General features: G+C 40.4%; 1 protein-coding gene across 1 annotated transcript in view; it reads left to right on the top strand.

The window, feature by feature from the left end:
- LOC137259289 (disintegrin and metalloproteinase domain-containing protein 10-like) overlaps positions 1–13,588 on the top strand; it is a 51,318-nt gene extending 37,730 nt beyond the window's left edge. Inside the window, exons 13-18 of the mRNA XM_067796923.1 lie at positions 1,308–1,392; positions 1,905–2,013; positions 2,522–2,671; positions 5,571–5,710; positions 6,455–6,640; positions 8,400–13,588. Of these exons, the coding sequence (XP_067653024.1) occupies positions 1,308–1,392; positions 1,905–2,013; positions 2,522–2,671; positions 5,571–5,710; positions 6,455–6,640; positions 8,400–8,546 (817 nt within the window). The 3' untranslated portion in view covers positions 8,547–13,588. The remainder of the gene's footprint in view (positions 1–1,307; positions 1,393–1,904; positions 2,014–2,521; positions 2,672–5,570; positions 5,711–6,454; positions 6,641–8,399) is intronic.
- Positions 13,589–13,751: the final 163 nt, after the last annotated feature.

Here is a 13,751-nt window from a genome sequence, read left to right as displayed (position 1 = left end):
CCCACATTCAGACTGCAGTGGCAGTAGGATCAGGTCTGGTCTACTAGGGAGAACTAGGATCAGCCACATTTAGACTGCAGTGGCAGAAGGATCTGGTATGGTCTACTAGGGAGAACTAAGATCACCGACATTCAGACTGCAGTGGCAGTAGGATCTGGTATGGTCTACTAGGGAGAACTAGGATCAGCCACATTCAGACTGCAGTGGCAGAAGGATCTGGTATGGTCTACTAGGGGGAACTAGGATCACCCACATTCAGACAGCAGTGGCAGTAGGATCAGGTATGGTCTACTAGGGGGAACTAGGATCACCCACATTCAGACTGCAGTGGCAGTAGGATCAGGTATGGTCTACTAGGGGGAACTAGGATCAGTCACATTCAGACAGCAGTGGCAGTAGGATCAGGTATGATCTACGAGGGAGAACTAGGATCACCCACATTCAAACAGCAGTAGCAGTAGGATCTGGTATGGTCTACTAGGGAGAACTAGGATCACCCACATTCAGACAGCAGTGGCAGAAGGATCTGGTATGGTCTACTAGGGGGAACTAGGATCACCCACATTCAGACAGCAGTGGCAGTAGGATCAGGTATGGTCTACTAGGGGGAACTAGGATCACCCACATTCAGACTGCAGTGGCAGTAGGATCAGGTATGGTCTACTAGGGGGAACTAGGATCACCCACATTCAGACTGCAGTGGCAGTAGGATCAGGTATGATCTACTAGGGAGAACTAGGATCACCCACATTCAAACAGCAGTAGCAGTAGGGTGTTGGCATTCAAGCTAACTGTAGACAAATTTTGAACAGGTTGAATTTTTTTATATCTAACCAAGGGTTTGCTGAAGTACAGACATAATCATTGTGATGTTGAACCAAAATTTGAGTATTTTCTGTTACCGGTAATATCACATGTCGCTACAGTCAACTATATGAATGTTCATAACATATGGCTGCTGCTTATTAACAGTTGATTGTGTGGATTGCATGGGCACATCCAGGAATTTTGAAAGGAGTGGGGTTCCTGGGGTTTGAACCCCCAGAACTCCCTCGTAGCTTCACCTCCACAAAAAATAAAATCTTCACCGTGGTTTTAAGTCATTTTCCAAAGGGGAAGGAGTGGGTTCCGAACCATCCCTTACCACCTTGGATCCACCCATGGATTGTGTGGTCTGGCGTGGTGACCAGGTTGACTAAATAATTTATAATACAGTTGAAACAAACTATAAGTGGTCAGTTGATGAATTGATCAAGCAGTGAATTATACTGTCATGTCGTCCTGATGTCTTCCTTGACTGAAGCTACTGGAACAAAGGCTGCCTGCCCCGAACCACAGAAGGAGCCTAACAACACCTTCTGCAACAGCTTCTCTCAAGTTTGTACAATTGGGGTGAGTCATTGAACTGTGGAGAGGGGATGAAGGTCATGTAACTGCTATGGGTAGAAGGTAGAGGTCACAGGTCACTGGGGCGAGGGTCAGAGTCGGGTTAAGGGTCACAGAACTGGTGTCAGGGTAAGGATAAGGGTCACAAAACTGGGTTCAGTAAGGTCACAGCACTGGTGTCAAAGTCAAGGTAAACGTCTCACAATTTGGATGAGGGTCAGGGTCGGGGTAAGGGTCACAGAACTGGGGTCAGGGTGAGGTTTATTGAACTGGAAAGAGGGTAAGGGTCAAGGTCAGTTAGATGGTGACAGAGTCAGAACTGACGAGAGGATGATGGTAACAGAACTGGGCAGGATGGGCAGATTATATATATTTGAAGGATGGTTTATCAAGGGATACGTTGAAGAAGAGTAAGTGGTGTCGGAAAATATTAAATTTATTGCTCTGTTTTTGCTTTAAGTTGAGTGTGGGTGCTGATATCATGTTTATAAAGAATCTGCTATTTTTCTTGTGTCCAGGAGTGCATTGGCTCAGTGTGTCAGAAGATTGGTTGGGAGGAATGTTTTCTCACTTCCTCTGCAGATGGGAATGGACCATCCAGAGAAGAGCTTTGTTTCGTGTCTTGCCGTAAGTACTGTTCTGAGCACCTCTGTAAATTTACCTGGGTTCCTACAACTGCTTCATGATCGAAAGTCTCCAGGCACCAACTAACATGGTTGTAAACACTGCAGCTAATTTGATGTCAGATCGCTGCTGGTTTTATATTTGTGTAGAAATGTAATTTACTGCATGGAAATAAAACATAATTATCTATGTATATTTTTTCATGTTTTAGCAAGCATGAATTCTTCAAAATTCTTTTAAATGAAACAAAATATAATCACAGTTGAAAAGGTGAATGTAACCCATGGTGATTGAGTGGGGGTCGTACGCCGCTCGTAAAAATATTCCAGCTATATCACGGCAAGGGACACCAGATACGGGCTTCACAGTCTGTATGCATGCAGTGTAAGTGTTGGCCTCTTAATGGAAAGCCAACAAATTCTAGGTTTGATTTCCACATGGCTACAATGTGTGAAGCCCATATTGCTTAAAAATAAACTCACTCACTCTACATGGAAAACATATATTTTAGGGAAATCAAGTACATCTCCCTGTGTGAGCTCCTACAACTCAGCTGAGATCAACAAGGCTGAAAATGTGGATTTTAAGAACCTATTGGCTGATGTAAAAAGATTGAAGAATGACACAACTTCACTCATACCCGGCATTCAGCTTCCTGCAGGTAAGTCACTCTTTGTTCTCATATGTTCTCTTAGTCACTTTGACTGCTCAATGGTCTGAATTACAATACAAATGTGTGATCGTCACTATGACACTGATAGACTGGTCATCTTGACTGATGCATGCACGTCCCTACTGTCATTTCTGTCGCCATGTGATGTCATTGGAGGCACGTTTTTTGTTGTGGCGTCATCATATATTCCTTTCTATGCCTCATTATTTTAAATCAATGACCCATGCTGATTGTTGTCCCAAGCCGCAACGTACGTCCCGATTCATGTTAATGTGATATCTCATGAACTATTGTACCCAACATCTTCAAAATTGGTGACAGCCAACATTGGGGGATTAGGTAGACACCAGTCAATACAACACTGTGAACACTTTTCACACTCTTTAACATATCTCATGAACTATCGCATTTGATGTCTTCAAATTTGGTGATAGCCTACATTTGGTGAGTCTACATTAGGGGATTGTCCAAACACCAGCCGATTTTTGTGACCTTGACCTTGTTTTCAAGGTCACCACCACACTTTGAACACTTTTCAAACTCTTTAACACAATATCTCATGAACTATTGTATCTGATGTCTTCAAATTTGGTGACAGTCAACATTGGGGAATTGGGCACACACCAATCAATTTGGGTCACCTTGATCTTATTTTCAATGTGACCATGACACTTTTCGTACTGTGTCAACGCATTAGCTGAAAAAACTTTGCTACCAGTATCCTCAATTTTGTTGACTGGCTGCATTGTGTGATTATCCAGACACTGGTCATCTCACACATCCAGTGTGTGAGCAAAAAGTGAAAAGTAGTGAATATATTAGAAACATTTCATTCTTCTTTAGTGACAGGGGACATTGCCATATTTGTGGCCAACACTTGTTTTTATGCAGCTACTACATTTCTGTTGAATAGATAAGCTACAATTTGTTTCATTTTTAGCCAAGATAACGGTTTGGTTATTTTGTAAGGTGTTATTTGCAGAAGTTTACTGACATCTTTTGTCAACTTGTAACTGGCAGACCTCAGGCTTTTGCAGATGATACTCCCCTATAGGAACGTTACCCCTCATTTCATTTATGTATGCATGTTCCCCGGTACAAACCTATGGAGGAGTCTTTTTCCCATTTCACAAATATGAGCAGGTCTGTTATTGTTATTCCCTATTCAAATTTTTATACTGGTCTCTTATTCCATATTCACAAATGTACACAACCTGTGAAGGTCTACCCGGGTAGAATAGGCCTTCAGCAACCCATACTTGCCATAAAACAGGAGTATGCTTGTCGTGAGAGGCGACTAACGGGATTGGGTGGTCAGACTCACAGACTTGATTGACACATGTCATCAGTTCCCAGTTGTGCAGATCGATGGGTCCAGATTGTCTGGTCCAGACTTGATGATTTACAGACCACTGCCATATAGCTGGAATATTGCTGAGTGCGGCATAAAAATCAACTCACTCACTCACTCACTCACTCACTCACTCACTCAGAAATGTACACTGTGGGTTATACTATATTCACAAATGTACACTGGTGTGTTATTCCATATTCATAACTGTATTGTTACCTGAGGGTGTCAGGTTGGTATTCCCTTCTCCCTAGGCAGTTTGTATTTCTTCCACTCTTTGTCTGGGGATGATGTAGCTAGATGGTATACTCAAAAATAAGTCCAGTGTGGTGTTCAAGTCCATTTATTTGAGAACGATTTTTACTCTCAAAAGTCCTCAGATATTTCCTAGTTTCCCTTGTCTATACCCAGCATTATTATTCCTAATTTTTTTTATCCTGTGCGTGGCCTGTAATCAACAAACTGACCCCATATATCCGAGTGTCCATCCGCCTAATGCTGTAGAATCACAAGATCCAACCCTTCCTCCTTACTTATGTCAATTCAAAGAAATTGCCATTCCCAAAGAAAAGTAAATCAATAAAAATTTGGTTACTTGTCAGTGCACTTTCAGAGCAGTCTAAGTAAACTTATCCTCAGTAGTTTCGTTACACTCCACCACTGAGTCTAACAAAACCTTATGGGAGGTCGCTTCAGGTAACCTTTGAGATTGACCAATCAGAACACAGCTTACCAAATCGCGAAAAATGCACATTCGCACATCCCTTGTGAACTTTTTATCTCGAAAAGGTTCATACCCGAATGATTCCGAATGCTATTTAGCATACGATTGCTTCCGGGTGATGCACACGGCGTACGTACTGCCATGACAACGGTGAGTAAACAGTCGCTGAAAATAGTGTTTTTGACAATATTCAAGGATGTTATCTTGCGGAAATATTAGCTAATGGTAACCATGTCAACAGAAACCCCAAAGCGTATATACTGCAGGTCAAATAACTGTGTTATATACAGATTTTTGTTTGTGGAGAGATCTGTGTCGGTGACCTGAATATTTTGAAAGTCCCTCCGATCCCTAAATAGTAGCCGTTGTCTGACTGGTTAAATCTATTTAACCATCTCGCATTTGATTGGACTGTCATTGATTGCTCACAGGTTACCTGACGCGACCTTCTACTAGGTTTTGTTAGACTCAGTGGTGTAGTGTAACTAAATACACTGAGATTAAGTTTACTTAGACTGACTTTCAGAGTACATTGATCCTTCTTAACTCAACTTCAAATTTTGTTTAAATACTTATCAAATGTGTTTTAAAATTTCCATTTATTAATGTCCAGGTTATAATACACTGGTGTGTTATTCCATATTCACAAATGTACACTGGTGTGTTATTCCATATTCAAACTTGTGTACTGGTGTGTTATTCCATATTCAAACAGGTATACTGGTCTCTTGATCCCTCTTCACACATATATACAATTCTCTTCATACATACATCCATGTTCAAACATTGCTTATTGCTTGTCCATGTTCCAGGATCTCCTTGTGATAACTTCCGTGGCTACTGCGACGTGTTCCACCGATGTCGCGGTGTTGATGCTGATGGTCCACTTGCTCGATTGAAGAACCTCATCTTCAACCCGGAGACTCTGCAGTCCATCAGAGATTGGATTGTGGTAAGTTTAGAAATGCATCAAACTGCCCAGGTGAAAATTAGAACTTCTCAGTCATCCTTTGTTGTATAGTTTGTTGCTCATTGCTCACTGAATCTTGACCCAAACTTGATGGTGGATTTCATGGGTCCATTATATTGTAACTAAATTCATTATCAAGCAGAGGATATTTCTTCAGCTGTTAGTCATTAATTTAATGATAAAAGTCAGGAATAATCAGAGCTTTTTTCCCCTGTTTCCCGTCCCAGTGAGTGTTTAATAATACAGAGTCTGCTGCGTAGCATTTGTATCCACAATAACTAAACTGTTTCTATGTTTTAGTTCTTGAAATGCTTCTCAAAAGACATACTTCAAACCTATACACATTTTTGACTAACCACATGTAAATTCCAAGGTTAAGTTTTGACCTTGCCAGGCTCTTGCCAGGCTCCAATAGACGTTACAGTTCTGGCTTTTAAGGGTAGATAACCTCTTCATTGCTTAGAAGTAGCCAATGGATGACTAATTTGAAACCAACTCCGACCTTTAACATCAGTTTCAATAGATTTTTGATTTATCAACTTCATTTGCTGTGTCTACGAGAAAAAGAATGAAAGAATAGTTTTCCAGCGTATAGATTCTCTGAAACTGGGAGCTATTTAGTTGGAGTTTAACATCAGAGTCTTAAAGGATCCAGGTAATCACTGTTTCTTGCCTTTGTACTCATTGCTACATCCAACTCCATGCACTCATGACTTTGACCATCAGGTGAACTGGTGGGCGGTGATGTTGATGGGCATTGGTCTGGTGGTGGTCATGGGAGTGTTCATCAAGGTTTGTGCCGTCCACACACCCAGCAGCAACCCACGAAAACCAGCAGCCAGGAAGCTAACGTTACCACGGCGACATGGTAACCAGGGAAACAAACCACAGGCTCGCTCAGTACCAATACATGTAAGTATCATTGTTTAACATTGCACCACAGACTCATCCATGTGAAGAAAAGAACTGCAAGTCTTTAAGCTAACAGGTGCTTTGATTCCTGAAATAATTGTTTGAAACCAGCATTCCTGTTACTTGTGAGTTTCAGGATTACCTTTAACGTGTTCAGGAATGGTTTTGAATCCTGTATCATAATTGTGACGAAGACCTGAAATTATATCTGAATGGATTGTTGTAACACTTTATTTGAGAATGGACAGTGTTGGACATGATTTGGTTCAACATCCTGTCATGAGGATTCCATATCAGAACAGATCCCCTGGATTCTGTTACTTATCTCTCTGTTGAGTTTCCAGGTTAGGAAAGGTCCCTAAGATTTTAGTGCTTTTCTTCCCTTGGAGATTCTGTACCTTGTCTCCCTTTGGAGATTCCATGTAGGAAAGGTTCCCAGTAGGATTCAACCCATGAAGGTTGTGGGGCAGAATAGGCCTTCAGCAATCCATGCTTGCCATAAAAGGCGACTATGCTTCTTGTAAGAGGCAACTAAAGTGATTGGCTGGTCAGGCTCACTGACTTGGTTGACAAGTCATCGGTTCCCAATTGTGCATATCGATGCTCTTACTGATGATCAATGGATTGTCTGGTCCAGACTTGAATATTTACAGACCGCCACCATATAGCTGGAATATTGCTGAGTTTGCCGTAAAACCAAACTCACTCACTCACTCCCAACAGGATTCTGTTATGCTGCATGAAGAAAATTAAATGTTTCTTGGTCACATTCTTTTCAAAAGTGAGGAGGACGGTAGGACTTTACGTAGGATTTTACTTTTGATATTTCTTAGATAAAGAAGTGATGAGGGTGAAACACATTTTTGTTTTATTTCTCTCAGAAATACAGTTTGGAAAGTTTATGCATGTGTTAATGAGTTGTAGATTCAGTCGTTCTCACAGACACTCATTCTTATTGTGGACAAATGAATGATCGGGACATGGCCAAGTCATACTTATTTTCTTTAAGTGGCAACAAAACAAATTGTGTTACACACAGAAATATAAGTGACGCGCCAATGCTCAAGAAACATTTCACTATTTATTTAGCCTTACTAGTCTTCCATTGGAAGTTCCAGGCATTACAGTTTCCCAAAAGGATTCTGTATCATGTCTGCCTATCCAGATTCAAGGTTAGGACATGTCCAATGGATTCTAATTGCTTTTCGTGACTGTGTAGATTAGATAATCTCGTTCTATGACTTAATCTGATTGTGTTATGGTACTAATTTGCCATACAGTAACAGATAATATTTACCCAGTTCCTTATTACAGAATATCAGTCTAGGACAGACTTGATTATTAGGTTTTGTCTCCATATAGGTTTGCTGTCACTAAGCGTTGTGTGAAGCAGAAATAAAACATTGTTTCTTGTTTAACACCTCACTCAGTAATATTCCAGCTACATGGCAGTAGTCTGTAGTCTGGACCAGGTAATCCAGTGATCAACAGCATGAGCGTCAGCCTATGCAATTGGACGCAATGATACGTGTCAACCAAGTCAGCAAATCTGACCTCCAGGTCCCGTTGCTCAACACTTACAACAAGCATGGGTTACTGAAGACCAGTTCTAACCTGGATCTACACAGGGTCAGGAATCAAAGAACATTTTCAGCTTTAGTAGGTGTCTCCTAATTACTCCTTCTGTGATATGGATGATTATTAAAGTCATGTCCTGCTAACAACTGAAATGTGCTGACTCTTAACTATGCCTCTGCAGGATCCTCCACCCCCCTACAGCAGTGCAGCTCATGGCGGACCTCCACCCCCTGGCCACGGCAAGAATCATCATCGTCATAACAACAATAAACATGGTGCAAAAAATAGCCGACAAGCACAACGATATGAGATGCAGCCTCGTGCATAGTCAGTACCGAACATTCTACTTGGACAGAGTCAGGGCTCAGTAATTGTTGAGATCTGATTCTGTACATACATCCAATCAAACACCCCTGCTAATAAGGGGAGATAACCATGCAATGAAACTCTCTACAGGAACATTCAACTACGTGTCAGGAATTCCACTGATTTATCAAATTGTTTAAAATTTAAGATATATTTTTCTCAATGAATTAATATAGCACAAAGATACAGCAATTACAGATACAGTCTGGTGTAAGTGTTTGCTATCCCAATACGGGGGCCATGCAGATACGCCAAGGCAGCTAGGTGATATAGAACTGTATCCCATTGTGTTGGGAACCTCATATAAACCACACACTGTCCCTGTGTCATGCTAGTGGACGTGTACCAGCCACACCAGTGTATAACTCTCATATCACACCAACCATCTGCCACAGTGAGTTTCATTGCATCCCATATTTTGCTACAATGTTACCAGTATGTGTGTATTGTGCCGTGTGGCGGTGACTGGTTAACCCGTTCTCACCTGACGTTTCTGTTCCAGTTCAGGGGTTCCCTACTATGATACAGAGAAGTACTACAGGTGATGTTACTATAGCAACATGTACTTTGTTATTATAGCAACATGTACTCGCATACCTAGATACTTAACCTTAAGAAACTCTTCAGTTTTTAATGCAAATTAATTTATTGCAATTTGATTAAAGTTTCATTGATTTTTTATCATGCTATATTCTATTGACATTCTGTTTTGATAAGACTTGTTTCTGTAAGAGATGATGCCAGTTAAATGATCTAATGAACCAGTGTGTTTCTAGAATGTAGGATTCAAATTTATTTTCATTAAAACTTTAAATGTTAGTCTGTGATCTTTACGAAACTGGACTTACTGCCAGTGTGAAGCTCCAGGTGGTCAGATGATGCCTTGTGCTGAATGGTTGCATGTCCAGTCAATCAAACATTCATGTGACATACAGTGGATGTCAGACATGCTTTCACCTATATTTTATACCAGTCTTTGCAATGAAGGACAGATAAGGAGAAATACTACCAAAGTTTAATTATCAATTTCAAATATTTGTGTATATTTTTATTGAGGTATTGTAACATTCTCTGTGGTGTTCATTATATGTACATTTATATGCATAGAATGAGATAATTAATTTATTAGCTTCATGTGTGATAGAACTAGTGATTCATGAAGCACTATTGTTTTGTAGAAGTTTTTAGAAACAGATATTTTATTCAATAAAGAGAGTCTCTCTGTAGCCTTGATCCTGTGGGGCTGATTACAAAGCAAATCACTGCTGCCGCAAATTCTATTGGCTGACACTGGTTGCAGTGCTGTGATTGACAGATGGTTCACCATTCCCATTGGTTACTAACACATCAATCATCGCTTTGCATGGTTCCTGTCGAAGGCTGCTGTAATGTTTAGCAAAAATAATTGAAAATATTCTTGTTCCATTTCGCTGTTAGTTATCCTTCTTTATAGCCAGATGATCCTGATTTTAACACATCAGCATTATAGTTTTGTAGATGGATTCTCCATGCATAGGCAGACCCAGTCACTACTTCGTACCTTCTGTTTATTTGCCTTCTATTAACAGTTATATACACCGGATATACGGTAATTACTACATAGGCAGGAGTGCTATTGCCTCTTATTTTCATAACGCTACAGTAGTTGGCTATGTATTGACAGAAAGACTTAGAGAGCTGTTTACTCTTCATCTGTACCCATTGTATTCCTGGAAAAAGTTAAGCACCACTCTGATATTTGTTTTGTATATACTGATCGTAGATGTACAGTGACATCGTAGTGGTTAACGTATTGCTCATGTGGCCCAGGTACCGGTTCCTTCATAGATAAAATGTATTTCTGGTGTCCCCTACTATGAGACATCTTGAAGATTGCTCAAAGCGGCCTTAAACCAACTCACTTTCTTTGAAAATTGTACCAAACCCTCTTCGAAACATTTTGTGGTCTTGATTGTTTGGGATCAGTCCATGTACTAAGACCAGTATCTGCTGTAATACATCCTCGATATATCGGTAATAAAATTATCGGGCTGACCCATAGATCCATCCAGGGTATAGTGGAGACTTATTGGAATGTGTACCCTGGAGATATCGAGGATGGCTGTAGTACTGCCAAAATACAAGTCTATTGGCTTGTAGATTGGAATGTTTTTGCCACAGATTGATAAGTTGTGCTTAACCTTTCTCCAAGTGTTTATATGGAATGCAGAGTAGATGATTCTTCAGTTATATTTCATAAACAATCACATTTTGTTCCAGGTCTTCATTTTCAGAGTGTTGATTTCACAGAACATTTGATGTGTCTTGGATGGTGTTGACTGATGAGATGTGTTTGTATTTCTGTAGAATCCATGGTATAACAGGCAATAGCACATGACTGGGTTGTATCATATGTTGTAAGGAGTGATGATAAGAATCGCGGGTAATGATTGGTTTGTTGAGTTACATGACAACGGTTATTCAAAGGTACTCTGTACTTTGTTAAAAGAAAGTCATACTTATTTTGGAATAGTTGTACAGAAAAACAAGCCATCATTCTAGTGGTTCATTATGAAATTCAATTCATTTGGATTTAATTTAGGTAAGTGCAATGGCTGTTGTCTCCAGACAAGGATATATCCCAAGTTTGTTATAGTATAAGATGAATGTTGTACCACACAGCGACAATGACACAAGTCTATCACTACCCTCGTGGAAACAGAGTGTTTTATACTGTCCTTTCTGTGTTAGCCCATTCATGTACATACACCCACTACCACTAATTGGGTGGTTCAAGATGGTGATAAGCTATATATCCCATCCTTTTATGCCTACTGTATCACACCCCATGTTATGCCCCTACCATCTCACAGTATCTTATCTCATGTGTATATAATATGATCTTGATTTGAATGTTTTGAAGACATGTAATTTATTTCTTTGTTCTTGGATTTTTCCTTGTGTGTTTGTCCCTGAATATAGGTGGACACAGCTCACACAAGTGTGATCTTTATACCCACGGCTGCATGAATGCTTCAGTTTTAAGCATTGACCTTTCGACCTGCATTCAGAACCAGGCAAAGTTTCAGACATGCTCCTGCATAAATTGTATTTATGAATTGGCTCATTTGTAAGCCTTTTTTAGTCCAGTGAGCTGTTGACCTTTTAGGTTTTCAAGGGCGTCATTCCACTGACTGCTGGCATCAGTAATGTATATGGAGAGGTTGTGGGCCCAGTTTTCTAAGTCTTTCTTCCACACCTTCCATGTGTCCATTTATGGGAACATTTGATTCCCTGCTGTCCAGCAGTCCTCCTTTCTGAACAAGCCCATAGGTAGAGTCAGTTTGGTTTGTTTCAAGGTTGATGTATGGGTGACCCTGATGTTGCAGCTAAGGAAACTTGGCCCACAACAGTCTTCTTGATATGGATATGGCAATAAAGTGTATCTGAACTATTTGATTGTAAGGCCACAATGCTCCTACTGTCACTAGTACAATGTTCCAATCGTCATACCTATTTACCCATGCTAGTGCTGTAACAATACAATTCAAAGTGTGTCTGTGATGGCTAAAGGCACAACTAAACAAAGTTAGGTAACTGAACTCACTTAAATTACCTCTTATTTTTTACAGTTCACCTCTTGTGACTTGATATTGCCCCCTTAATCATCCTCTCTAGTGCAGGGTATTTTGTCTCCATGCTAAGTACCTCCGGACATACTCACTGCCATGTAGCTTTATGAAAGAGGTGACATCATTATCGTCCTTGTGTGAGGATATGATCCACTGCTACACAGTGTTGTGTTGAATTGTTACAGCTCTAACCATTATCATGTTGACACCCATATAAACCTCTATGCTGAAAAGTGTACAAGGGAGACAACTCTGCACAGCGGTCTTCCATCTTGTCTCCAGTATTAAAGTTTCTGTCTCACTTTTTTTCTCCTGCTCAGCAGTTACCTCCCTTACATACTATGTTACTCGCCACCATTACCCAGTGGCATTGACATTTGTCACCTGAGGAAGAATGTGGTTAGATGCAGTTTCATTGTTAAAATGACCTTGACTTAAGGGAGGTAACTTGTGTCATGTCTTCACCACCAAGCAAGTGTTTCGCTTTCATTTTTGTATTAGCTTTTCACTATCATTACCGAGGATCTCACACCACAAACCAGTCTTGTTGCTGTGACTGTGACCCATGTTATAATTCCTTCTTCAAGGAGTCATTTCTTGGAAATGCGATAACACTAGCAGGTTTGACTCAAATGGTTCAAATGCTATTCTCTCTCTAAAGCATGCTAGTTTAGCACATTTAGTATAGCTGTATTTTATTACAAACGATTGACATGGTGTGCACTTCACACAGAACTTCAATGAATGTGAGTCCAACTCATTTTCAGTTTGTGTTTTCAGGATTGCTCCTTGGAGCTTTGTTTGAGAAGGAATAAGTTTGGAACACATCTTCTGATATGTTTAAACATCAGAACAGCTAAGAAATTGCCTGTTTTCCTGGTAAAATCTCTGGTCAAATAGTTCCCACATGATGAGAGTCAGTTTGTTTTAAATGAAAAGAGGCCCAGTTGGGAGTATTTAACACTGAGCAGCTTAACTAGGCAACAGAGCTTGAAGGCCAGTCCCCTGTAGCATGGGATCCCAGTCACAGCATAAAAACGAAAGTCCTGGTCACCTTTTGCTTTTCCTTCCGCATATCCTTTATGATCCCTGCTTGGCTGCTTGTCCAGGCTGATGAGCATGTTGTAGAATTTCCCTTTTTTGTACTATGCTAAATTACCCTTACCGGCCCTTGCTTGCTTTCACATCATAGAAGAGCTTTGATACTTCGTTGATCGAATAAAGTATAAAACCTGCCAGCCAAAATGTTCCAATTTTGGTTGGATGTAGGGGAGATAACTCTGTTTATTTTGAGATTGAGCTGTGAGAGGCGTTGTATATTTTCGGATCAGATGAGATTCATGTCTAGTGTATCATTGTCATTCATTATGGAGAAGAATAAATGTTTTTTATACAACCAGTTCGTGGTCGTGTGTATGACGTGCTATCCCTTGGATGACCTGGGTTAGAATGACCTTGTGTTTAGAAGCAGATGAGTCTGATGCATTGTCTTTCTCACCGCCCACCTGAACACACATTCGCACGCCTGATTAAGTGAGTGAGTGAGTTTAATGTTA

Source organism: Haliotis asinina, chromosome 13, assembly GCF_037392515.1.
Source record: "Haliotis asinina isolate JCU_RB_2024 chromosome 13, JCU_Hal_asi_v2, whole genome shotgun sequence".
Classification (NCBI taxonomy): domain Eukaryota; kingdom Metazoa; phylum Mollusca; class Gastropoda; order Lepetellida; family Haliotidae; genus Haliotis; species Haliotis asinina.
Note: the sequence above shows the minus strand (reverse complement) of the source record. Positions and strands in the feature narration are given on the sequence as shown.